This window comes from Eutrema salsugineum, unplaced genomic scaffold (assembly GCF_000478725.1).
Source record: "Eutrema salsugineum unplaced genomic scaffold, Eutsalg1_0 scaffold_4, whole genome shotgun sequence".
NCBI lineage: Eukaryota > Viridiplantae > Streptophyta > Magnoliopsida > Brassicales > Brassicaceae > Eutrema > Eutrema salsugineum.
In genome coordinates this window covers 5,785,955-5,813,050 of record NW_006256686.1, presented here as the reverse complement: position 1 = coordinate 5,813,050, position 27,096 = coordinate 5,785,955, and the positions used below count along the sequence as shown (strand labels likewise).

Sequence of the window (27,096 nt, the reverse complement as noted above, 5' to 3'; positions counted from 1 at the left end):
AAAAAGTTCTCACGAGACCAAAACTTCATGCCAAATTTTCTCCAGGCGTCTCCCACCTTATTTGGCTAATTAAATGGATATATTCTCTAAAATCACTCTCTTATGATTTTTGGCTAATCAAATTTTCTTGTTTGAGCATTTTTAGCATATATAAAGATCATCATCCCTATTGATAATATTCGCAAATTCACCAGTCAAAAACATATAACTTTCTTTTCTAAAGTCTTGTTTTTGTGTTTGTTTATATTGAGTTGTGTGGGATCATTTCTGTTGTATTCGTGCGTGCTCGAGTGTTTATGTATACAAAAACTCTAGTTTATGGGAAAGAGACTTGATCCTTACAAGGAAGAGCTCCTGAATTAAGCTCCGGATAAACCACAATCCAAGTGTGCTTCCTTTCCCAAACACAGTTGGTCCACTTTAACATTCTTGTGATTAATAAGTCTTGTGTATCGAAACTTATATGACCAATCAAAAGGACAACTACTGCAAGGAATTAGACATCAAACCATAGAAGAAGCAGATATACGTTCATCGATTTTATGGTTTCTGGAAGAAGAAACTTTACAATAGGTCATTTTGTAAATCCTTGTGTAAAAATTATTGAAAGAATTTTGTTTTGTTCTTAACTGATATTACTTCTTGCTATCAAAACAGTTTCGAAAGTTTGTAGACCAAACCGAGAAGATTGTGAAGTCTGAACTATTTTTGGGAGATATCTTTCCCAAACAAGATTTAAACTAGAGTTCAGAACATAATATTCTATGAAGACCACTAGACTATCTACGGTTAGTAGATTTTAGTATTTGCTATATGTTGTAGATAATTCCATGAATTTTTACAAACGAATCTAACGGAAATTACGCCAAACCTAAATATATCTCACACATGGGCGGATCAAATAACTTGTCACCTAAGAAAATAACTTTTTGAGAAAAAGGCCAAGGACCTGAAGCTTTTGGGCACCTGTATGGGGTCCCACAGGTTTGCTCGTGACACCGTAAAAAGCAAAACACGAACTCGCCACGTTATCTCAAAAGCTATCCACGTCACACCGTCTCACTGTCAACACTTACTATACTATATACTATTTCCTCATTTCACTTTCCTCTTTCGTTTTTTTTTTTTGTTTATATAAACCTACAAGCTTCCTCCTTAATTTCTTTACCAACAGCAAACATATAAAGCGAAAGAAAAAAGAGAGAGAGAGAGAAAAAAAAAAGAAAAGAGAAAAATGGAGGACGACAACAATAATAATAACACAAGCAACACAAACGTGATCGCACCTTTTGTTGTGAAAACGTACCAGATGGTCAACGATCCTTCTACCGATTGGCTCATCACTTGGGGACCTGCACACAACAGCTTCATCGTCGTTGACCCTCTCGACTTCTCTCAACGGATCTTGCCTGCTTATTTCAAACACAACAATTTTAGCAGCTTCGTTCGTCAGCTCAACACTTATGTAAGCCACTCTACTCTTTTTCTCTTAATTTCCAAGTCCATCTCAAACTCACACTAATTTCTTGAATTTGGGCTCAAGACTCTTGAGCCAAAACTCAGACTAATTTCTTGAGTTTCGGCTCAAGGGCTCAAGAAACTCAATAGACTCTTCTTGAGCCGAAACTCAGATTAATCTCTTGAGTTGAAACAAAGACTAATCTTTTTTTATATTGTTTTCAGGGGTTTAGGAAAGTGGATCCGGACAGGTGGGAGTTTGCAAACGAGCATTTCTTGAGAGGCCAGAAGCACCTGCTCAAGAACATAGCGCGTAGGAAACACGCGCGTGGGATGATGTACGGACAAGATTTGGAGGACGGAGAGATCGTGAGGGAGATCGAACGGTTGAAAGATGAGCAGAGGGAGCTGGAGATGGAGATTCAGAGGATGAACCAGAGGATCGAAGCGACGGAGAAGAGACCGGAGCAGATGATGGCGTTTCTCTACAAAGTCGTGGAGGATCCGAACCTCCTCCCGAGGATGATGCTCGAGAAAGAGAGGACGAAGCAATTAGTCTCGGAGAAGAAGAAGCGTCGCGTGACGGTGAAGTCAGAGGAAGGTGCAGAGGAGGAAGAAGAGGAAGAGAACGGGAGGGTTTTTGGTGTTGGTGTTGTTTCGCCGTCGCTTTCTCCGCCGGAGAATCTTTACCGGACTCAGTCGCCGGAGAGTTCGATGGGATGGGTTGTTCCGTTGCAGAGGACGGGACAGTTTGGTAATAGTTACAACGAGACGGGTCTTGTTTCGAACTCGATGGTTTCTACTTCTTCGTCTTCGACACCATCGTCGTTAACGTCGACGTTGTCGTTGCCGGAGAGCGTTAACGGAGGAGGAGGAGGAGGATGTGGAAGTATTCATCAGGGAGAAACAAGGTTCAGTGAAACGGCGACGTTTGGAGGAGTGGTAGAGTCAAATCCACAAACACCGCCTTATCCGTTTTCTTTGTTTCGAGGTGGCTTTTAGGCTTTTAGCTATAGCTCTCCACATGATATATGATCTTTTGGTTCTTGTTATTATTTGTTTTTTGTTTTGTTTTTTTTGGGTTTTCTTAATTATTTATGTATAACAAAAGAAAGAAAAGAAAAAAAGGACAGGATCGATAGTTGTTAGTTACGTGAGTATTAGGACAGGGAGACAGAGTCAGTGACTCAGTATAGTCATATCGATTTATAGAAAGTTTGACAGTATATGGTTTCCGATTATATTGTTAAAAAGTTCATATTTGACTTTGTTTTTTCCCCCAGACTTTAGTCTTTTGATTTTTAAATCAAGTATTAAAGCTATATCTCTCTTTTGTAATAACAACTTTTAGAAATGCTCTTAACATTTTACCCAAAAAAAAACTTTTAGAAAAGTGACAGAGTTACAGAGACATGCATTCATAAATTGTGACGAAAACTTGTGCATTCTTTTAAGAAGTGGAACAGCAAATTATATCTCCGTTTTCGAAGTATGATTAACGTAAATAAAATGGAAAGTATGAAACTATATTAATCTATTATATTTTTTTTTTGGTAACAAATCTATTATAAATGTTCTCATAACTAAAACAAAATGAGAATACTGGAACAAGCTAAAAGTATCGAAACTTTTCACTTAAAATGATAAAATTTCTTCACATCAAGAACCACAAACATTCAAGACAATGACAAAATATAATTTTCTATATTTTTGAATTTTTGTTAGTGTTTTTATTTTGGCAACATGTGAATTGTGATTTCCAGTAAAACTCTAGTTTTATTTTCTGAAATTTTGTACATTCTTCATAGTGAATCGTTATTCTTTTTGATGTTTTTAAAAATTAGTAGATTATCGCTTTCTAGTCTTTTGTCTTAGTTAAGTAATGCTTAGATTATGCTCAACACATAAAATTATACCTAAGCACATCTACTTAGTAAATTAATGCTTTCTTTGTATAATTATTTTCTAAAATATTTGTAAAAATTATTTTGGCGTATCCTTTTCTATTCAATTCAATTTTTTAATAAAAAAACCTATGCTTAGAGATATAGTGAGCTAAGATTTAGAGTCATGTTTATAAACTTAGAGTTATGCAGAGAATATCAAACACATCAACAGAAAATTCAAAAATGATATATAGACCAGTCTTATACATTGTCTATGTACTTGCATAGTTGAAGCGACATTAGTCGAGTCACGAGTGATAAAATTGAGAAAGTCAACGAATCACCAGCCACGATGATTCAATTAGAAGCATATCCCTAACACGATGCTTCACTTTTTACAATACTATGCTTTGATAAATTTTAAGAGAGTGACAGTTAGCCACGGGACTTTGGTCGGCCTTAAACGTTTCGAACACTCATTGGGTTACGTGAGAGAGTCTCTTAAACAACGATTGATTTCAATTGGACCGGCATGGACCACCTGATGTCTCACACACACATGGACGCGTGTCGATGCCAGATAGTGGCAAAATCTTTTGTAGATGTGCGGGCCCTACACTATTATTGTCGGCTCCTCTACGATGCGCATACATCATGTAAAACTGTAGCAATTCATGATTAGTTGATCAACTCGCTCTGAATCTCTGAGCAAACTAGCCGAAACCTAAAAGTTGAACTAAAACGAATCAAATTAAGAGAAATAAAACAGATTTGGGTAATCATTGATATTCGAATGGTATTTTTTCAAAATAATCTGAATATCTGAACTGATATATAAATAGTACTTAAAAAGTTGAAATGTTTATATACATTAATATTCGGTATATTAAAATTTCGTACCTAATATAGCAAGGGAAATATATCAAAATAAAAATTGGTTATGGATAAGCTAGCCCAATTTAGTAATCAGAGTACTATTTCTTGTCCAAATCGAAGACGTCAGATTCCATATTATTGGAAATATATACCAAAAAAAGAAAGGAGAGAATATTTGCAAAAAAAATAAAAATGAAAAAGAGAACCGTCTCTCGCCGATTTGAGGAGGTCATTGTCTCTTAGGATCTGGCGAATTAAGGACCATGCTTTGATTCTATAAATGGTTGGTTTATTCAAAGCACATTCAATTTTTTTAATCCCACCTAACATGTGGTTAGCCTCTGACCCACGTCCTCTTAAGTTAAAATTTTACATAATCAATGAATTACTTAATTGGTGACTTTTTGCATTAGGATATTGGGTTGGCTTAAACAATAAAATAGTGTATTGAATGTTTGATGTGTGCCAATTTGATTGGATTAAAGGTTTCATCAATTCTTAACCAAGCAATCTTTGTCCCTTAAAAGTGACTTCTTTTATGAAATTTGAAAGTCTCTATAATCATATACTTATTGAGACACTTAGTGCCAAACTGCCAGTTCATTTGTTAATAACTTAATATTAACGTCTTATTAAATCAATATCAAAAGAACGGGGAAAAGCATCAAAATAGGTTGTTGACTTGTTTTCAAGAAAATCCTCTTTCTGCTGATTTTTTGTAGTGCCTTAAATCTCGAAATATAAGTTCAAGTTTCTTTTCATAGAGTGAAATGGAAAACTACTGGTTGAAGGCATCACAACTAGGGTTAAGAATCACAATTAGGATTACAAATACAGAAATCAGATTTTGGGACAGTATAAATATGGATCTTAAAGTTTTGTGGACCTTTTCGGGGTAAGATATTGAATTAAGGATCTATCATCTATGGAAGGAAACAATCTTTTGTTCATCTTGAGATTCTTAGACTAATGAAAGCTTTAAGGTTTGAACATCATAAGGTGTGAGATGAAACCAAATGCAATCAAAGTATACTGATGAGAGTTGATGAACATTTTGTGTTAGAAAATAATGTTATTGTCTATCATAAAAATAAATATGTGGTAAACGAAGTTTAGGTTTGAAACTATAAAATAAGATTCAAATAATTTGGGGAACACACGATTCGATTAACTAAAATCACCAAAAGATGCAACAACTACATCCAGAATATAAGAAAAGTAGAATAAAAATGACCAAAATAGCAATATTGTAATATAACACAAATAGATCGAACCAGACAATGGAAGTTGAAACCATAGCCACTCCTCGTACAGCTCTGGAGGGCAAAACATAAAGAATAGGATATGTAAAGAATTGAATCAATACAATTTTGTAATACTAACCAATTTATCAGCCATCAGAAAAATCCTGAAAATCTTCTTCTCACTGCGAGAAAACTCGAAGTCCAGCCTCTAAATCCTCCAACCTGATTGTACAAATCTCCTCAGTGTCAACACATTCAAAGCTAAGCCGAAGATCAAGATTCTCCCTCGCGTTAACAAGCAACGTGTCCACCAATCCACCGTTCATCTCCTTCCTCTGCTTCTCGGTTGTTTCTCTCTCTATCACCGACGCTATCTCCTGCAGAGTGCAAGACTCATGCAACTTGAAACCATAGAACAGAGTATCCTCTCCCTGGCTGTTCATCTTGATGTGTAGTATCTGTGCCAGTTCCTTGGCACTGAAGTCGCTGAAATTGAAAAACTTTGTGACCCTCCTGCAAAACCCTTCGTTCGATGCGATCACACGCTTCATTGGCTCGCTGTATCCAGCGAATATCACCACGATTTTCCCTGTGTCCATGACCGACATTATCTCTTCAAGAGCTTCTAGACCGTAGTCCTTGTCGTCTGCTTTTTGCATCGGGATCAACCTGTATGCTTCGTCCACAAAGAGAATCCCTCCCTCAGCTTCTTGGATCTGTCAAGAAATTGAAAAGACTTCTAGATTCTCTGGAACCAAACCCACAAGTAAAAATCAGAACTTTCTGAACGGGTTTTCATTACCTTTCTCCTGGTCTTTGGCCCTGTATGACCAACGAACTCACCAACCAAGTCTGTTCGCTGCACTTCTGTTACCTTGTCGGTCGGTAAAATCCCAACCGTGTGAAGCAACTTCCCGAGAACTCGAGCAACCATGGTTTTACCTGTTAGAAAACAAAATGTGTTCATGCATTGGTATTGATGCAAAGACAGAGAACCATAAATATACAAATCCTTTTCTCTCTCACCTGTCCCAGGGTTTCCAAGAAATGCCATATGCGGAGGTCTTCGAGTTCCGATGTTTATCCCAAGAGCTCTACGCCTCTCATCCAAAAGCATTCCTTTTGCCCATTTCCTCAGTTGTGTCTTGAGCTCGCTTAGTCCAACAATATTTGACAACTCGTCCTCAAGTAGATCCATCTTGGCTTTTGTCTTACCGCAAGCCTCAAGCGCGCTTTTTTTCCTCTGCTCTTGTAGAAACCAGCGTAATAGCTCCCGTAACTTCTCACTGCTCTGTCCTTGAGGTAGATGGTCCAAAGGAGTCATCCCTTCCTGTAAAATACAAAATTCAACAGCTATCACACAAATAATACAGTTACCAAAAACAAAAGAAACACATAGTTTAAGAGGATCATACATTATCTTTGGCGCTGCAATCTGCGTTATTATCGAGCAGTGTCTTAACAGTCGAGATGTCTTTAGAGGTAATTGAGTACCATACCGCAAGATGCAATGGTGTCATACCATTCTGCATAAACCCAAATAAGTCCAAGCTACTATCTTAGTAAGAGCAGAAACTTCCACATTACAATGAGAGAAGACAGATAAACTAGAGAAAGAGGACAAATTTACGCTGGCTTTGGCTTCGATGAAAGCACCACGGTCAAGAAGTAGCTTCGCAGCTTCATTACGGCCGTTCTTGGCTGCCATGTGCAATGGAGTTTCACCATACTGAAGAAGACATTGATAGAATCAAAATCTCCAAAAATGAAGAATCAGATAGAGAGGGAGAAGAACAAAAGATAATTCAAGCTTACAGTATTCATTGCTTCCAACTCAACTTTCTCAGATCCTGCCCAATCGAGGAGATACTTGACTATATCAACATTTCCATTACCAGCAGAAACATGAAGTGGCGTGTGGTACATCTACAGACCAATCAAAAACCAACTCAATAACAAGACAAAAATTTGATTTTTTGCTAAAGTTTTGGATTCTCTAAATCGATTCACCATTAAAAGATCAAATTTTGCAACCAGATTCCAAAAATCAAGCTAAAAGCTAGCGATTTGGCCGAATTCTTAACAAAACCCCCCAAATCGGATTTAGATTCAGGGGAAAAAGAAAGTCGCAAGAAATGGAGGAGAAATCATACGACGGGATTGCGTTCATTGAGAAGAGAAGGATTGTCTTTGAGAAGTCTCTGCAAGGCAATGAGATCGCCGGAGTGAGCGCAATCGTGGATTGTGGTGGGTCTAGCGGATCTCAGCCGCTGTCCTCCTCCTCCGCCGACTTGTCGGTTCATTGTTCGATCGTCCACAAAACTATAATTTCCCCAAATCGATCTTTTGGGGAGATTTTCTCTCAGAGGATTTTCCGGAGAAAGTTTTCGGAGATTCAGTGAGGAAGAAAGAATAGATTAGAGAAGGAGAAACGAAAGTCCATCCGCGTCTTCCTCGCTTCTTCGTCGTCTCTTATTCTTTCTGCGTCATATGTTGTGGTTTGTAAAAGACGATTTTACCCTTACCTGATTTAGTGTGGAGCACCTGGCGCCTTCCTAAACACAGCTAAGCTAGTATTTAATCTAGTCATATTAATTTACAAAATAAGTATTATCTAATCTATAATCAACATACGTAGGTCTTTGTGCCCATATTACAAATTTATTTGTAGTACGATGATAAAGGTGTAAAACCATCATCACAGAGATACAACTTTTGAAACAAGAAAAAACAATGAGATAATCTAGAAGTTCACCGAGAACCACGAGATTCGAGATCAAAACTTACAAGAAGATCAAAGAGTAAGAGATTTTTTTTCAAAGAATAAAATATTCGATAGATTATGATAACAGTGATGAATAATAGAAAGAGAGTGAAGAAGATTATATTGTTTTTGATTGATTAAATTCTGAACATGACAAGAGTCTTACATATACAGTAGAACTTCTATAAATTAATACTCGATAAATTAATAATCATTATAAATTAATAAATTTTGCTAGTTTCAAGTCGGGCCAATGTAAAAATCCATCAAATTCGATAAGATAATAAGATAATAATTTTTTTTGAAACCCTTATGTAAATATATGGTCCCAACAAAAACATAAATTAATAATGATATAAATTTATGAATATATATATAAATTTAATATTCTAAAATATGACTAATGTGTTCGTTTTTAGTTAAAGTTGAAATCTCATTAGTTCTCATCTCTCTAATTATTATATGAGTAGCTCTTATTGCGGTTTTACTATATACATTCAAAAGTTATGATGATTTTTTGATGTGATAATTGATTTTCTTACATGTAAATGTTTTTAAATGTATTGTAGTGTTATCTTCAATTTTATTATCAATAATACTGATAGTAGCCATAGTTTTTTTTAATAAATTTTAAACTTATGAACATGTATATTTTTATATGGATAATCCAATATGGAGAAAACTATTTTATTGTGATAGTTATGATTTTTAATCATAATTTATATTATGATATTTGTTAAAATTTTAAAATATAACATTATTCCAAAATAATTTTTAAAAAATTATATGCAAATATCAATTTTTCTCTATAAATTAATAATTATTAATTTATAGATAAATTAATATCACGATAAATTAATAAAATATCATGGTCCTAACATTATTAATTTATAGAGATTTTACTGTACATCGAGTTTACAACTAAAACAAAATTAAATTAAATAAATAAATTAGTGAACTAAATTGTCATTATTCATGAATATGACGACGGTAGAGGACTCAAACAAACAACTGACTAAAATGAATCCTAGTCTGAATGACTGACATTGTTAGAAAACACATGATCACAGTAACATGCATGTGGATGATGACTCCCATAAAAAAATCATAACCCCTAACAAGAGTGGTCAGAGTCCGAGGGACCTAAACACTCTATTCTAACTCTCCAAATTGTTCTGTCCTATCTCAATAAGACTAAGACTTCGAACTTGTCATTATAAATGATAAAAGACCTTAAATAATTATCTCATTGTTAATCTGGAAAAGCTAACTGTGAGATTCCGCTCCCTTCTTCCATAATCGGGAACCAGACGGACTTATCAAATCCATGAGACTCCGAATCCGCCTTTCATCTGGATTGGCTATCAACTTTGAACGTCCCCAACCGTCCCTACCAATGAGCCCAACGCTATATATCTGGGGCCCAACGTCTTCTCTCTCTAGGTCCATTGGCCCACCACTGTTCGACGATTGGCCTCTTTCTAGACCCATGGGCCCACCCTGTCTGACGGTCGGGATTCGCTTGGTCTAGGAGGCTCGTAAGAGTTGTCTACTGTCCCTGCAATCACCACGTGATATTTTTCCATGTTTTGTCCTCACTCGTACGATACCGCAGACTACTTCCCGGTAGATCACACATCCAGAGATTGCTCCAACATAAGCACGCTTAACTCTTGAGTTCTCTCAAGACACTTGACCGGAAAATATACACTTTTGATGACATAGGTAGCCAAATTAATTCTTATAAGCCTTTTTCACATATACTGGAAATCGAAAATGTCACACTAACATTTCTACAATCACCAGTGTGATCACCAGCGGCCCCTAACGACCTAGAATCTTGATGCCCTCCAAGTTTGTCATATTTGAAAGAAAACCCCAAATTATATAATCTAAATTTCCAGAATTTAAAATAAAAGAGATAAAATATTACCTCGTTAATCATACAATGGAATACAATGGAGTATGGTTGGTCTTAATATAACGAGTTTTGATATTCTTTTTTTGGGATAAAATGTGAATATATTACCAACATGAACATAAGTTTGATTACAAGCGTTTAATAACAAGAAGCTTCATTTGACCAAAGAAAAGAGAAAAGCAAAGATGAAACTAGTGGGAACCGAGTTAGGCAGATGTGAACCATTAGACATTAGATCTTGACATTGTCTTCTGGGGAGACAAGCAAGGATAGTGTCCCTGATAGTGCGATCCAATTGCTATTAAAAACCACTTTAGCAGTTAGCGAGGTGTTATTGTGGAAGATATTGATTCTTCTTTCCAAAAGTTTGGGAAGAAGATTGTAGCTTGGATAGTGAGCTTCTTAAGAGTTGACGACAGACCTGGTGATGAAGCGAGTTTTGGTCTTTTTCGAGATGGAGTCTGATTTTTTTTGGAAAAGCCATCAAACTAATAGATTTTTGTGTAAAATTAGAACAAAAAAAACCTTCCGAAATTAAAATATTGTCCATTGTGAATTGAAAAAAAAACGATGGTCTAAACTATTAATTGGAGGAGAATCAAAGAGATCCATTAGCTTAATTAGTATTTTATTTTATGGATGAAAAGGGAAAAAAAAAGTTGATATCAAGTTTGCAATCAAGTTGTAAGACGTTCATCATCTAAGTAAGATCCTTATTTCGAACACAACTTTGATTACTAAGTAATGTGCTTATCTTATATATAAAATTTGGCCAACTTTCTCCAGCTGCTTGCCACATCAGCACTGGAGAAAGCGCCACCTGTCCATTTAAATTTTTTATAAAATAAACAATTAATCATATTTAAAGAAAAAACATTAAAGAACATTAATAAATATTAATATGTATTACAAATGTATTTAAATAAATAAATTCAAATTTATTTTAAATATATCAAAACTTATAAATATTATATAATATAAGACTTTTTGAAATACATCATTCCATTTCTTCCTTCCAAGTGATTTAAACTACATTTTCAAACTAAAAGTATAATTAAATTTTTATGAAAGTGAAAAAAAATTATCAGACTGAATAAGTTAAGAAGTTTTAAATAATCTTATATAAAACTCTAACTAGTAAAATTATAACACACAAAAAATATTCAATAAATTATTAAAATTATTAAAAAATAATAGTAAAAAAAAGTGGATACATAAAAATGTCATACAAAGTTTTTTAGTAATTTTTAAAAAGATGTAATCAATAAAATATATATAACCAAAAAAACTCAAAATAGTAAATTTTTCTATAAGCTATTACGTTTTTATATAAAAATTAAAATAGTAGATCTTTAGTCCCTCATTACCGTAGGAGAAAAATTGGATTATTTAGTACAACCGGTATGGAAGAGATTACAAATAATTTATCATCTAGAAGAAATCGGAAAATATAAATATTTTAAACGAAAAAAACATTGATGGTAATAATAAAATTCAATACAAATTCTAAAAATGTATTATTTAAAATATAAATTAAAACAAGAACCGCGCATATGTGCGGGTTCTCTCCTAGTCTCCATAATAATGCAAGTGGACCCTTGGCACCTTCTTAAACACAGTTAGTCTATTAATTAGACTAATCATATGATTTACAAAATTAAGCATATCTATATCAACAGTACTCTTTGTATCCATAATTGCAGAAAAATTGGAGGAACAACTGTAGACGCCTTTTCACACACATGGCATTCAAATGATTCCTCATTTGTACTAGCTAGGATGACAAATCTTTATATATCTTCCGAGCCAACTCCAACATTTTCACTATGGAGTTGATGTTGGAGAAATTTTCTTAGCATGGATAAGAATGAGAAGGGGATCTTCTAGTTCTTACATATATTAAATTACAATACTATAAATTCTATAACTAATTTGAAAAATCAAGGAACATGTGGAACAAGGAAGAATGTATGAATTTACATTAGAACCTAAGCCCGATCCACATCACATTCAAATAAAACGGTGGACGCTGGACCATATATTTATTAGTTGAAAATTTGTTTAACATTTAATATATGCACTAGATTTAAACCCGTGCATCATCACGGGAAATTTATATTTTTAATCTAATTTATAATATAATTTATATTTTTATAGATAATATTATTTTAATAAGTAGTATATTTATTTTTGTGTTTAAATAAATATTTTTTATTTATTTATTTTATTAAATTTGATTATAATTATAAAAATATAATTTTAACCCGACCGATTTATTAATCCGTAAAAGAATATAATTCTAAAAATATAACTCTAACCCGTTTGTTCATATTACTATATAATATAAATATTTACTAATTTTAAATATTTATATGTTTAGATTGAGTGATTATTTAGAAAAACTATATATACATATTGTTTATCATTTATTTTATTATGAAAATTTTATTTAAATTTGAATATTTAAATATTAACATAATACCCTATTTACTATTTTATAAAGATAATAATAATTAATTTTTGTAATTTTTATATTTAATGTAATCTAAATTTAAGAAAATCTAAACTAACTAAATTTAAATTTAAAATTTTCAGAATTATTTTTAAATATAAATTAAATAAATTTTATGTTATTTTTAAAAAATAATTAAAATATAAAATTAAATGAAAAATTTGTTTGGTAACAGAAATAACAGATATCCAAAAATAGAATAGTAGAAAACCAAACAAAAATCTGTTTGGACACAAAACACCTTTCTCTTTTAATAGTATAGATTATCATAAATTGTGTTGTATGTGTGTTTTTTTGGGTGTTGACACTTGACAGCTTTGTTTTAGAGGAAAAAAAAACTAAACATAGGAGAATATTAGAAGGTGAGACCAGCGAATGTCATGCCAATAATCATGTGCATAACGTTATACCAAATACAAATCATAGTTCCCCCATGTGATGCCCTACCTTATATATATAATCCCGAAGCCCCACTCAAAACTTTTACAAGATTTTTCATTCAACTCAGATATAAGTTGATTTCTGAAAAGCAAAAACGTTATTTTATTTTCCTATTAATAAATCTTCGTATGACTTTGCAATAAGAAGACAAATTTTATTATCTCACTCTTGTCCTCTTATAGACACACATGATCCTTCCCCTCCTAACAAACTCACACCTAAAAATACATTCCATCTCTCTTCTTGCATAATTCACCTACATATAATCTCTATTCATTTCATGTATCTTCTAAACATAAAACAAAATTTACACCATTCCTTTGTACTAATTTACTATGAATATAACTAATCAATATGATTCTGGCCCACCATGCTTTAATGTCTTCAGTTAGTGATGATTTTTTGACAGGAAAGGGACGGCCTCCAGTGGAATGGAGCTCAAGATTGAAGATTGCTGTTGGTTCTGCCAAAGGGTTTGTCTTATCTTCATGAAAAATGTAAGTCTTAATATCTCAAAATCTGGTCTGACCCATGGCTGTCAACTAAGGAGAGGGCCCAACCCATGGGTCCACCGCTGGAACTCTTCCAAACTACCAAGGTTAAAGATTTGTTAGTGGAACAAAGCTCAAGCTGAAACCTGGAGGCTATTATCAAATTCTTCCCATAAAACCCAGTACCCTAGGGGCTAAAGATAAAAATATGGCTAAGGTACCTCTCAGGAGAATACACTACCAAGTCGGGCTATTTTGTTGCATCAGAGAATGGAGGAAGAGCCTCATTACCTAACAATATCTCCTCAACGAACTGGAACATGCAAGTGTGAAACTTGAAAACAGCTCTAAAGGTCAAAATGTTTCTCTGGAAAGCAATTCACAATGCACTCCCTGTAGGAGAACAACTGGCAATCAGACAAATCCCAATGGAAGTAAAATGTTGCAGATGTAATGAAATTGAGACAGTAGTTCACCCGCTCTTCCACTTCCCTTTTGCTGTTGAGGTCTGGCAAGCTCTCCCCTTATGGAATGGATTTGATCCGACATCTATCATAGACACTTTATCAGGCATTCGTAGAGCAAGTGAGTGCTATTCTCTTCCCCCGATAAGGCTGGATAAAGAAACCTTATCTTCATGGGTTTGTTGGACCCTATGGACTTCAAGAAACCAGCTAATATTCAATAACCGCAGACTCTCAGTAGAGGAGATGGTTGTGAAGGCAATCTTCCATGCTCGTGAGTGGAGCTCTGTGCAGATCCAAGCCTCGCCTACAACCCTGACCATTTCTCCAACATCTCTCCAAAATCCTTATTCACTAAGTGAAGAGACTCATATTTGCTATACTTATGCATCTTGGCATGCATAATCAGGTCTAGCAGGACTTGGCTGGACCCTTGAGAAAAGCCCATCCTATTTACATTCCTCCTCAACATCCAATGTTACATCTCCTTTTATGGCGGAAGCATTGGCTATCAAAGCTGCTATGTTCTGTGCGAAATCTCTGTTTCTCAACAGAGTAACCTTTCGGTCAGACTCCCAATCCCTAATTTGAACGATCAACGCCGGCGGTTCGATCTCGGAGATTCACGGAATCTTCACTGTCATCTATCTCTCTATCCCATGTTTATCTTCAGTTGATTTTAATTTCATTCCAGAACAGCAAATGTCAATGCTGATTCTATTGCAAAACGGTCTTTATTAAGTCTGAATATTGTAACCGGTTAAAAAATTTCTGTTATAAGAAGGATTCGCACCAAAAAAATAATATCTCAAAATTATGTAACAGATGTTTAATAAATACATGCCGCATTTGTTTATGTAATTATATGTGTATATATTTTTGCTGGCAATCTTAAAATCATTCACCGTGATATAAAGGCGTCAAACATATTGTTTGATTTCAACTTTGAAGCAAAGGTATGATTTCTCATTTTTATGTTTCCATTAAAGCACTGTACATGTAACTTGCCACGACATTTTCGTGAAGAATTTTTGAATTTTGTTTCTTTGAATTACATGTAGTTTATGAACTAAAAAGATTAGCAAAAGTTTTTTTAGTTAGAATTTGTAATCTAATATTTTAATTTTTTTATGCTTAATTCATAACTGAAATGTAGTTTTTTTCTTTTTTTTCCTATAATATGTGGTTTATATTTTTTAATTAATTGTTTTCCTTAATTGTTTTTTCTTTTATTTTGTAAGACTAAAGATCAATTATAAAATTTTATTTTTTAATAAAATTTATTAAAAATATAATTAAAATTAATTAATCACATGTCAAAAACTGATTTGTTAACTTGACATGTGTCACGATTAGACAAGTTAGTAACTTTAAATTATTATTTTTATATATAATAAGATATTTCTTTTCATATTTTGAATTGATATATTTTGTTTAATGTAATTAAAATATTTAGTTTATCAAGGTGTATCTATTATAATAGGAAACAAATTTTCTATATTTTCCATAATATATTGCAAATTTGAAATTTGAACGTAAAAGTAATCTTTTAGATTTAAAGTTCTCTTAAAAATTTCAGATTTATATTGTAAGTAAGTTAATTTTTAGTTTTTACTATATCAATTAAAATCTATGTGTACACTTGTCGGCAAAACAAAAATCTATTTTACACTCTTCTTATAAACAAAATTTAACATTTAAATATGATAAATCTTAATTTTTTGGTAGAAAATCTAACTATATTCTTTTTATAAAAGTTGGCCATGAGAGAGCGCCACATCTCCCCAATGTTAAAGTAAACTCGCCAGCGTAATCAATTTTAAACCGCTTAGAACCATTTCTTAAAATACTCGTAAGTTTAAAATCGGGCTTAATAACAGGTCCAACAAATAACCTCATCAGCCATTATAATCAATTTTAAACCGCTTAGAACCATTTCTTAAAAAACTCGATTATTTAAGTTTAAAATCGGGCTTAAAAACAGGCCCAACAGGAGAATTACTCACTCATTCTTCGATATGGGCCTTAACTTGAAAAAAAATATTTATGAAGATGATGACTCTTATTTATAGTGCAGCTTCCCCTACTCAATTATCCAAGTTTGTCGATGTGGGACAAACCAAAAGATCCACTTTTATAAAATTTTCATGGGTATTTATATCTATTATAATAAAACATAAGCACATTTAGTACTTGTTTCCAAACACTCCTAATTTTTTTTTAAGTGTTTAAAAATAATTTTAATAATTATTTATAATTAATTTCGAAAATTAATTATTAATTTAAATATTTTTAGAGTTCCTTAAATATAGGTAATTTAAATTTGATTTGATTTGATTAAAAATAATAAATCAGATATTAATTTAGAGTTGATTTAAAGATTTTAATTTAAATAATTTTTATACTATTAAACTTTTTATCAAAAATATCTAGAATTTTTGAAAAAAAATAATTCACATATGAAAAATAATGGTCATATTTGAAATATAAAATATTTATAATGATGTAAATGATATGATATTTATGTTGCTTATATAATATATTTACGATTATGATTTATTTACAAAATAATAATAAAATAATTGGGTAAAAATGTATAATTTAAATATTAAAAATATATTTCTTAAAATTCAAAGAACTAAAAATATATATAAAAAAATCGGGTTAAAAATATTTTGGTAACTAAAATCACTAATTTTGAATTATACATGTATATCGAAAATATATTTTTTATACAACATCAAAACATAAAAAATTAAAAATTATTGCATACACTATAATGTGGTTTGAAAAACCAGTTGTACACTCCCTTCGTTGATTAAATTTTAAAAAACTATAATGCTAAATAATACTGTCAATACATCTCAAACTTTTAACAGATATTTATATTATTCGGTAATATGAACGAAAAAGTTAAAATTATATTTTTATAATAGTTTATTTTGAATTAATATTAGCGCACGGGTTAAAATTATATTTTTATAATCATAATTAATTTTAATACTATAAAAATATATCTAAACACAAAAATCAATATTTTCACTTATTAAAAAATATATTTATAAAAATAATTATATCTAAACTCAAAAACACAAATTATATTACAAAATTCGTTAAACAATAAAAAATATTCTCGTGCGGATGCACGGGGTTAGAATTTGAATTAAATTTGGGTCTTCATCACATCAATATGTCTTCTAAGTTTATCATTATACATATATTTATACATTAGAAAGTTTATACATATATTCATCATTAATATATAATAGAAGCAAGCTTGGTTTGAATAGACACTAGCTAAGTTTTAATATTATTTGGTAATATTGGCAGGATCACCTCGAGAGTTGTCTACTCGATAGTGATGCATTCTTTGATTTTCACGGCATACGCTTTGCTGATGTACCAAATTTTCTCTACATACGGGTTTGATGATCTCCACCAAGTTATGGATGTGATCGGTCTCAGCTACTTTTACCTTATCTATGTCGCAGCGGAAGTTGCATTAAGATGGTCTTGTGTGGATCCGGTGGCTGTCCTTATGTCCGGCCATGTCGCTCATATACTAGGATCAATCTTTCTCACTGCCTACATGATTCCATTAAATCCGATAGAGGGTCTTCTCTTTACTTTCTTTGGGACATTACTTGTGTGTTGGACCATATTCGTTTTATGTGTCGATTTTATTCCTGCTTTTAAAAGAGATAGCTACTTAACCGAACCACTGGTTTAGGGGGGTAGGTATCTACTTAAAACAAGAGCCTAAGCAGTAAGCTCGAACAACGAACATAGTATTTGACAAAACAAAGAAACATCAAACATTAAAGAAAACGTCAAGATCATTTTCTATATTTTTGAATTTTTGTTAGTATTTTATTTTGGTAACATGTGAATTGTGATTTCCAGTAAAACTCTAGATTAGTTTTTGAAGTAATGCACATTCTTCATATTGAACCGTTATTTTCTCGATCTTCTTAGATTAGTAGATGGTCGTTTTCTATTCTTTTGTATTAGTTAAAGTATTACTTAGATTATACTCAACATATAAAAATTTGACCTAAGCATTAGTAAATAATTGCTTTCACCACCTTATTTTCGAAAACTAATATTCTCATTTCTAACTGAATACAAGCTTTTTAAAAAGAAAAAACAAACCTCTGCTTAGAGATATAAACACACAATCTTTTAAACAAAACGTTATGCAAAGATTAACAAACACATCAACGGACATTCAAAATGATATAGATTAGAGACTAGTCTTAAACATCACCTATGTACTTACCGTAGTTGAAGCGACATTAGTCGGGTGATAAAATTGAGAAAGTCAACGATTCACCAGCTCAGATTGAAGCATATCCCTAACACGACGCTCCACTTTTACTATGATACTATAACTATGCTTTGTTAAATTTTCAGAGAGTGACAGTTAGCAACGGGACTTTTCTTATCAGGGATAAGAATGAGAGAGGATCTTCTGGTATTTGATTGATTTTTTTTTTTTTTTTTTTTTTTGGTCGAAGGTATTTGATTGATTAATTTCTGAAAATGATAAGAGGTTTACTGGTACACCGGATTTACAACTAAACCAAAGTAAAGAAAAAAAAAATCAGTAAACTAAATATCACTTAAAATACGACAACCAAAAGAAAAACTGACATAGCTGGAAACCATGTGATCACAATTAACTGCATGAGGATTATGACTCCCATAAACAGTCCAAGAGATCTGAACAACTCTATATATCATAGCCCTCTAAATCTGTCCTATCTGAATAACAGCATCTCCAACCATACACAAAAAACCAAATTTGGTGTTGATTCTTCTCCAATGATGCACTAAATGTTGCACCAAATTTTTATTTTGGTGTTTTGTGAATAGTGTTGCACCAAACACTATTCACAACACCAAACATTAAAATATTATTTTTTCCATTTACTCATATAATTATATTATTGTTTATTAGTTAATTAAATTATATTGATTTCAGGAGTGTAGGATCCATTCTTGTAATTTAGAATTGCACAAAATTTTGTTATTAATATGTAAATAAATTAAGATTAAAAATTCATAATAAAGTTTAATTAAACATTTCAACATAAAATTACTAAATGAAAGCCAAAAAAAATTAAAAAAAAACAAAATACAACAAAATAATTTTAAAAACATAATATAACTTTAAACAATATTCTAATAGTCTGGATTACCATTTCTGCTAAGATAATGATAGTACGGGGTATAATCTTGTTGGTCACTTGGGGATATTTGGTCTTCTCTTTGATTTTGTTCTCCTTGGATATGGTCTCCTTGAATTTGTTCTCCTTGAGTTGGATCTCCTTGTTACTGAAATTCTCGATATTGAGATTCACGATATTGGATTCGAGAACTCTCTCCGTGCCCTCCATATTGGTTTGATGGCGGTCTTTTACTCAGAATTTCCGCTCTTTGACTTTCAATATACGCACGACATGCTGGATCGGTTATAGAACTCAAATCCGCAAATAATATTTTCTGCTCTTGTTTCATTCTTCGTAACTCAAGCTTCTGTCTTCGAATTTCAATTTTTTCAGAAGAATGTTTAGCAAGAGCTTTGGTAAGCTTTTCATTTTGCTCCAAATTTTTTTAAAAATTTTCATCATCTTGTTGTTTTTTCTTTGCTTTTTTCACACCCATAGGTCTCTGAGATAAATTAGTAGTGGTTTCTTCGTTATTCATATTTAATGGCTGAGATTGATCCGTCTTTTTCTCAGAAGATGATAATTGATACAGATATGATGTAACTAATGAATGCAACAATAAATTCAAAAGATATGATGTAACTAACTAAGAAATCCTTATAAGATTAATTACAAGGATTTATAAGATTACTTATAAGGGTTTATAAGACTATAATTATTTTTTCATTGTCTTATATTACAAAAAAAAAATCTTATAAAGATTTATGAGATTAGTTATAAGGATTTATAAGATTACTTATAAGAGTTTATAAGACTATAATTTATTTTGTCATTGTTTTATATTACAAAAAAAAATCTTATAAGGATTTATACGATTACTTATAAGAATTTATAAAATTATTTATCAGGATTTACTTCTATGTTTTCTTATATATTAAAATTATATTTTCAGATTTTTATTTATAAGCTAATTAATATTTATTTATAATTGATATAGACATGATGTAACGAATGAATACAACGGTTAGATCTTCGTTGCAAAAAATTAATGGCTGAGATTGATCCGTCTTTTTCTCAGAAGTTGATAATTTATATAGACAAGATGTGACTAATGAACGCAACGGTTACATCTTGGCCGAAGAAATCCAACGACTCAGATCAATTTTCCTGCACTATAAAATGGGTATCATGTTTACAAATTGTGAAGAATATCACCATCAAATTCTATTTAGTTTCTTAAAAGATGAATTTCAACTATGGTAGTTCATCTTATATACCCTCTTCTTCGTCTTCTTCTTCTTCTTCTTCTTCATCTTCAGAGGATGATGATTTACAAAAGCAAGTAGTAGCTCAAATTACTGCAAAAACAACAATTTTCTCATGAACAATTACCTATTTAACTCGGAGGGTTCCCATGGTGGATCTATTCCGGGTCATATAGTTATCAACCGCGGCCGGGAAAGTGCTTCTCGAAATCTTTTCAAAAATTATTTTTCAGATAATCCTTTGTATACCGAGACGATGTTCCGACAAAGATTCCGGATGAGCTGCTCTTTGTTTCTGCGTATTCATGAAGCTATACAAGGACATGACAATTACTTTGTTCAGTGAAGAGATGGTGTCAATAGACTTGGGTTGTTTGGGTTGCAAAAAATGACTGCGTTGTTTCGAATGTTGGCGTACGGATCACCAGCGGATTCCACCGATGAGTATATCAAAATAGAAGAGTCCATAGCTATTGAAAGTATGAAGCAATTTTGTCGTGCTGTTGTAGAGGTATTTTCTAGCTGTTATCTTTGATCACCAAATGCTAATGATGTTGCACGACTACTCCATAGGGGAAAGCCGAGGATTTCCAGGTATGTTGGGTAGTTTAGATTGTATGCATTAGAAATGGAAAAACTGCCCGACAGCTTAGAGAGGACAATACGCTGGTCGTAGTGGATCTCCTATTATTATTCTAGAGGCTGTAGCCGATTATGATCTTTGGATTTGGCATGCATTTTTGGGCTACCAGGATCTAACAATGATATTAATGTACTAGAGGCGTCTCATCTTTTTGCTAATCTAGCTGAAGGAACTGCTCCACCCGTTAATTATGTTATTAACGGAAAAAATTATAATATGGGTTATTATCTAGCTGATGGTATATATCCGAAATGGTCCACTCTTGTTCAAACAATTCATGATCCACGTGGCCCCAAAAAGAAATTATTTGCAAGGAGGCAAGAAGCATGTAGAAAAGACGTGAAACGTGCATTTGGAGTATTGCAGTCAAGATTTGCAATTGTGGCAGGACCATCACGCTTTTGGAGTAAGAAAGTTTTACAGCTTGTATCATAATGCATAATATGATCATTGAGGATGAACGTGATGTTGATGCAATAATTGAAGAACGAGTGGAAGTCCCATCTGCAGAAGTTGAGATGGCGAGTAATGAAGATGTCCGATTTCAAGAATTCTTAGCTCGGCATAGGCAAATCAAGGACCGAGACGCTCATATTGAACTTCGAAATGCATTAATTGAACACTTGTGGTTAGAATATGCTAATTATGAAAATTAGTATAATATAATTTATTTTCTATTTTTTTTATTGATTGTAATCTTTGTTTTTTTTATCACAATGTAATGTTATATCAAATTTACAGTTAATCTATTTTATGAATAATTAGTAGTCATCAAAATTATGAAAAATAAAGAGAATCTTAAATTTAATAATATAATAATATAAAATATTGTTATTAGTGTGAGATTTGATGTTGTAGTTGGAGATGAAAAAAAACACTATTCACTTTTACACCAAATTTTACATTATTCATGACACCAAATTTGGTGTTATGGTTGGAGATGGTCCCCGAACTATCATCAGCCTCCTCGGTTCAACAAATATGGTGGTCAGAGTCAAGAAAAAATATGTGGCCTTCTGTAAAAAAAAAAATTCGTAATAAATTTTTTATTTTGCAATTCTTGGATATTATGTGATGCAAACAGTTTTTTTAAGGGATGAAAACAATTTCTTTAAAAAAATATAATTTTTAAATTTTGAAACTTATAAACTATTAATCAAAAATAAAATATGTGCTCTATTAAAAACTTAAGTTTTATTATGTGATGAAAGCAATTTCTTAAAAAAATTTTTTTTTTTAAATTTGACACTTATAAACTATTAATCAAAAATAAAATATGTGACCTATTAAAAAAAAAAGTTGGTGGTCTCTCGCCTGCCCTTAAGGCTGGGCCTGGGCTATCATAAGAAGTGACAAAAGAACCTGAAATAAATCTCCCACTGTTAGGCTGAAGAAGCAAAATATATGGGTCCAACCGTCCAAGGTAGTGTTGAGTCCTGTGGTTGAACAAGTTGGAATACTGCTTAACACATAATGGAATTAAGGCACAAAGACAAAAGAAGCATATCTGATATGGAAGAAGTTTTTTGGACGTATCAGAACAGAGGATTTCAATATCAAGAAAACGAAAACGAAGATCTGGTGATATCCTCAAAATTGGAGACAAAATATTCTCAACTACGTGAGTTGGATGATATAAATAATTAAGGTGCGGTTAGGATGTTTGGTACGGATTGTACGGCAGGAGAAAGCATTCTAGATTTGGTGAGTGAACAAAGAGTGATCACATAGCAACATAAATTTTGGATAGATTATGAATTGGTCAATGACAAACCATTATGTCGATGTCGTGTAAAACTGATTAAACAACTTGAAAGAAGTTTGTTTAAACGATTTCTAATAAAGCAAAGAGAGTATTTGCAGAATTTTGTCTACTATTCTTATTAGTACGTGTTCTAGCTAGGTTTTGCAGAATCTTGTCTACTAAAAATAAGAGAATATTAGAAGGTTAGACCCGCGAATGTCATGCCACTAATCATTTGCATAATGTAATATACCAAATAATAATAATAGTGTCCCCATGTGACACTAATATGTCTGGTATTTGTTTTCTATAAAGGTAGTGGACAACGGTTATTTGTATTCTGGTGTTTGTCCAAACCGTAATATATGTCTGGTATTTGTATTCAATATTGGGAGTGGAACCAATTTGACAAAAACAAAAAACAATGGTTTGGTCTAATGGCCCAGGCACATTGCGCCATATTTAACCCCCTTAAGGAGGTCCACTAAACGAAAGGCACGTCATCAATTCTAAACTAAAAGAAAATTTAAAGAATGGTAGGCCATTGACCTGCTATAATAATTTATTTTATTAAAACAGAAGCACATTTAGTGTTTGCATCCAAACACTCTTAAAGTTTTTTTAATAATATTTTATTTTATTTTTATATATATATTTTTTTTTGGTCAAAATTTTATTTTTTTTATATTTAATTTCAGAAAATTAGTTATTAATTTAGATATTTTTAGATTTCCTAAAATCTAGGTCATCTTTAATTTAAATTTTAAATTATTAGAAATTTAATTAAATTTAGTTACAAAAATTTACATTCAATTTAATTTAAATTCAAAAAATTCAAAAAAAATTATAATTAAATTTTATTACAAAAATTTAGATAATAATTTTAATACTTTAGAATTTCTTAAATACATGAAAGATTTAATTTACAATTTTAAATTTAAATAATATTTTTATAAAAATGCATAGTAAATAAATATTTTATCGTATTTTATCATAAACAATCGGTGTAAAATATCAAATATTTGAGATTAATAAATATTATACAATAATATGATCGAGCTGATTAGAGTTATATATTTAAGGTTCATGAGTTAATTTATTAAAACATGTAAAATATTAAGATGATTTGAGATAATTAAACTAACATGTTAGCCCGTTTATATATATATATATATACACATTTTTTTAATAGCACAAATAGTAAATAAATATCTTATTATATTTTTCATAATCAATTGGTCCAAATATTCCATATTAGTAAATATTTATAGGGTTATACAATTATAATTATAGTCTTATACGGGTTAATTTGTCAAAACATGTAAGATATTAAAAATGATTTAAGACAACTAAACGGATGGATTAGCAAATTCATAGATATATAGATTGTTTATGTGTAAATCTAAATTCACATAATAACAAAGTTTATAATTAACATTAGATCAATGTATACTTAATTAACGTATACTCTTATTCTACTATATACAAATTTTACTGTTTAAAATTAAAATATGATAATAATTTTTTAATTTAAAAAAATAAATAAAAAAAATAAATTATATCTAAACAAAAAAGATAAATGCAACTTATATTAGAAATAAAAAATAAAACATTTCCGTGCGGACGCACGGGGTTAAAATCTAGTTATTATTATTTATTTAGAACTTATATGACTATCTGATTAGCAAAGACATCATCTGGAAATCTGACCGACTCCAATGATATGTATGGCCTGATTGAATTTGATTTACAAAAAACCATGAATGAATTTGATTTACAAATTACTCTAATTTAGTGTCCGTTTCAAGTTTAAATGGATTATTTTAGTGTGCAACTTGAATACTTGATGCTAGCTAGATGATGAAAAAATAAATCAGGGGGAATTAAACGTTTGTATATAGTTGGCCTTGAAGTTGTGATGGTGCACTCCCGTTCGTTTCTTTGCTTTGGAGCACGAAGAATCCCAACTATTTTTTAGGAATACAAAAGTGAAAATGTTAACTGAAGGAATCTGTTAAGTACTGGATGTAAATTCTATTTTTGGAACAAGTAAACTAACATTAAGAAATTGAATATGGTCAATGAGAACATATATAGATGAGAATGTCTAGACATGATGTTGCAATTGGCATGTAACTTGCTTAGCAAGTAAAGAGTTGTAATTGAAACATTTCTCTATTTTCTTCTTCTGTCTCTTAATCTTCTAATTTGGGGAGAGAAATTTTAACTCTACTCAAGACTCAGTGATTTGAGTCGCTGTGCTTGTCAAATTGAATTTGGTTTGTTTCCTTTGTAAGAAGAAACAAAGAAGGGACCACGAAGCACCTCCTGCTCCTAACGGTTAAAACAAAATTCTTGATTAGATTAGATCAAGAAATCAAGTCTCGAACTAATTTGTTCCTCATTTTTGTTATTCATCAACATTTTCTTGTTTTTTTTTTTACACTTCTGTCTAATCGGCTCCATATAACAGAACATTCATAAAACCTATTATGCTTACTAGATTTATCTACATTTTCTTTGAATGTCTGTAATCTTCAAATATTTGGATTCAAAGAGAAACCGTTTTGCAGATTTCAAGTTCCTCTGTTTCTCCACCACCACCTTTCCTTAGAACCAACAGCAATCTTCAATCTCGAGCTCCATTCCATAGGAGGCCGTCCCTTCCCTGTCACAAATTCATCACTAAATTGACTACAACAAAGCATGCAATAAACCATAGAAGAGTTTTAATTTTTGTCTAACCATGGAGGTGAAACTCGAGACTGTTGTTTGGAACAAACTCATAGACAAGCAATCTTTGAGAACCGGCGATGCAATAACCGACAAGAGCTACTAAATTCTTGTGGTGAACTCGGCTAATGATCCCGACCTCTGCCTGAAACTCTCGCTCTCCCTGAGCATTCCCTGCTTTCAACTGTTTCACAGCGATTTCTTTTTCATTACGCAATGCACCTTTGTACACATACCCGAACCCGCCTTGTCCTGACCAATTGGACTCAGAGAATCCATTAGTTTCTCTAGATAGCTCCTCGTATGTGAAAGTTCCTTGATATATGCTTAATGCAAGCCCTGGAGATGGTTGAAGCAGAACTGGATGAACCGAGAAGTTTGAATTCGGGATTGTCATATCTTCATGACAATTGTAAGTCTTAAGATCTTAAAAGTATGTATAGTTGTTTAATAAATCATGCTGTATTTGTATATGAGGCCCGGGTGTGTATGTATATTTGCAGGCAATCTTAATATCATTCACTGTGATATCAAGGCGGCAAACATATTGATTGATTTCCAAATTAAAGCAACGCTTTTTATATGTAACTTGACAATATTTTTGAGAAGAATCTTTAAATTTTGTATTTTTTGAAGCTCTTCTATTTTTCAGGTTGCTGATTTTGGTCTTGCCAAGATTGTTCCTGATACAAACACTCATGTATCTACACGCGTGATGGGAACCTTTGGGTAAAAGATAATCTTGAATCTTGTCATCTTTATTAAAGTTTTGGTTTTGAGATTTTTATAGGTATTTAGCTCCAGAATAAGCTGCTAGTGGCAAGCTCACAGAAAAGTCTGATATTTATTCCTTTGGAGTTATAAACATGACAACTTGGTTGATTGGGTAATTAGTTAATATAACTTCAAATAATCTAACGTTAACATGATTTTTAGAATTTGACACTTGAATGAAGCAAAAGCTATGGCCTATGTGTGAATAAATGGAATAGGCACAAACCTTTCTTAACCGAGTATCTGAGGAAGGATAATTTGAGGGTTTGGCTACAATGCTGAATAATGAGTATGACAGAGAAGAGATGTCTTTACTCTGTCTGAACTACGATTCTATATTTTTTTTTTCTCACTAAGTAGTTTTCCATTGATAGAATACGGTTTTAGAGCAAGCTAGCATAAAACACAGACTCATAATAAAAAACATCAAAAAAAAAAAAAACAACTTAACCCATTCAACATAAAATACATAGTCATAATAAAATATATATAACGTTTAACACTCTCGAATCTGAACAAGCCAACATAAACCATTTTTTCTTACATCATTCCTTGCTCACAAGTGATTGTCTACCGATTTCTAACAACTTTTTTCACTCTGATATATATATATATATATAATTATATATAATATTATCTTATATTATTATTTGAGAAGGACAATTTAAAAATAATATTCACTTGATGTATAATTTACAAGAATATCATG

The 27,096-nt window shown here is 31.8% G+C and overlaps 3 protein-coding genes across 3 annotated transcripts; 2 read left to right on the top strand and 1 right to left on the bottom strand.

The window, feature by feature from the left end:
• Positions 1–830: 830 nt before the first annotated feature.
• On the top strand, positions 831–2,715 carry LOC18013531 (heat stress transcription factor C-1). The gene is made up of 2 exons (XM_006418669.2): positions 831–1,465; positions 1,684–2,715. The coding sequence occupies exons 1-2, from the start codon at positions 1,235–1,237 to the stop codon at positions 2,458–2,460; spliced, it is 1,008 nt and encodes a 335-aa protein (XP_006418732.1). The 5' UTR covers positions 831–1,234; the 3' UTR covers positions 2,461–2,715.
• A 2,667-nt stretch (positions 2,716–5,382) lies between these two features.
• Positions 5,383–8,003, bottom strand: LOC18013530 (protein CbxX, chromosomal). Its single transcript, XM_006418668.2, has 7 exons — positions 7,618–8,003; positions 7,280–7,390; positions 7,095–7,193; positions 6,880–6,990; positions 6,491–6,794; positions 6,267–6,406; positions 5,383–6,180 (listed from the first exon to the last, which is right to left on the bottom strand). The coding sequence occupies exons 1-7, from the start codon at positions 7,765–7,767 to the stop codon at positions 5,644–5,646; spliced, it is 1,452 nt and encodes a 483-aa protein (XP_006418731.1). The 5' UTR covers positions 7,768–8,003; the 3' UTR covers positions 5,383–5,643.
• Positions 8,004–13,215: 5,212 nt separating this feature from the next.
• Positions 13,216–26,669, top strand: LOC112084410 (proline-rich receptor-like protein kinase PERK3). Its single transcript, XM_024153538.1, is given in 6 exon segments — positions 13,216–13,575; positions 14,501–14,523; positions 14,943–15,013; positions 26,266–26,342; positions 26,404–26,499; positions 26,606–26,669. Coding segments are annotated over 6 exon segments (450 nt in total). The 5' UTR covers positions 13,216–13,456.
• The last annotated feature ends 427 nt before the right edge of the window (positions 26,670–27,096 follow it).

Coding starts and splice junctions, on each gene's coding strand:
- LOC18013530 (XM_006418668.2), bottom strand. CDS start 7,767: ATGAACCGACAAGTCGGCGGAGGAGGAGGACAGCGGCTGAGATCCGCT. Junction 6,407..6,490: donor TCTTGGAAACCCTGGGACAG/GTGAGAGAGAAA, acceptor GTTTTCTAACAG/GTAAAACCATGGTTGCTCGA. Junction 6,181..6,266: donor GGCCAAAGACCAGGAGAAAG/GTAATGAAAACC, acceptor ATTTCTTGACAG/ATCCAAGAAGCTGAGGGAGG.
- LOC18013531 (XM_006418669.2), top strand. CDS start 1,235: ATGGAGGACGACAACAATAATAATAACACAAGCAACACAAACGTGATC. Junction 1,466..1,683: donor TTCGTCAGCTCAACACTTAT/GTAAGCCACTCT, acceptor TATTGTTTTCAG/GGGTTTAGGAAAGTGGATCC.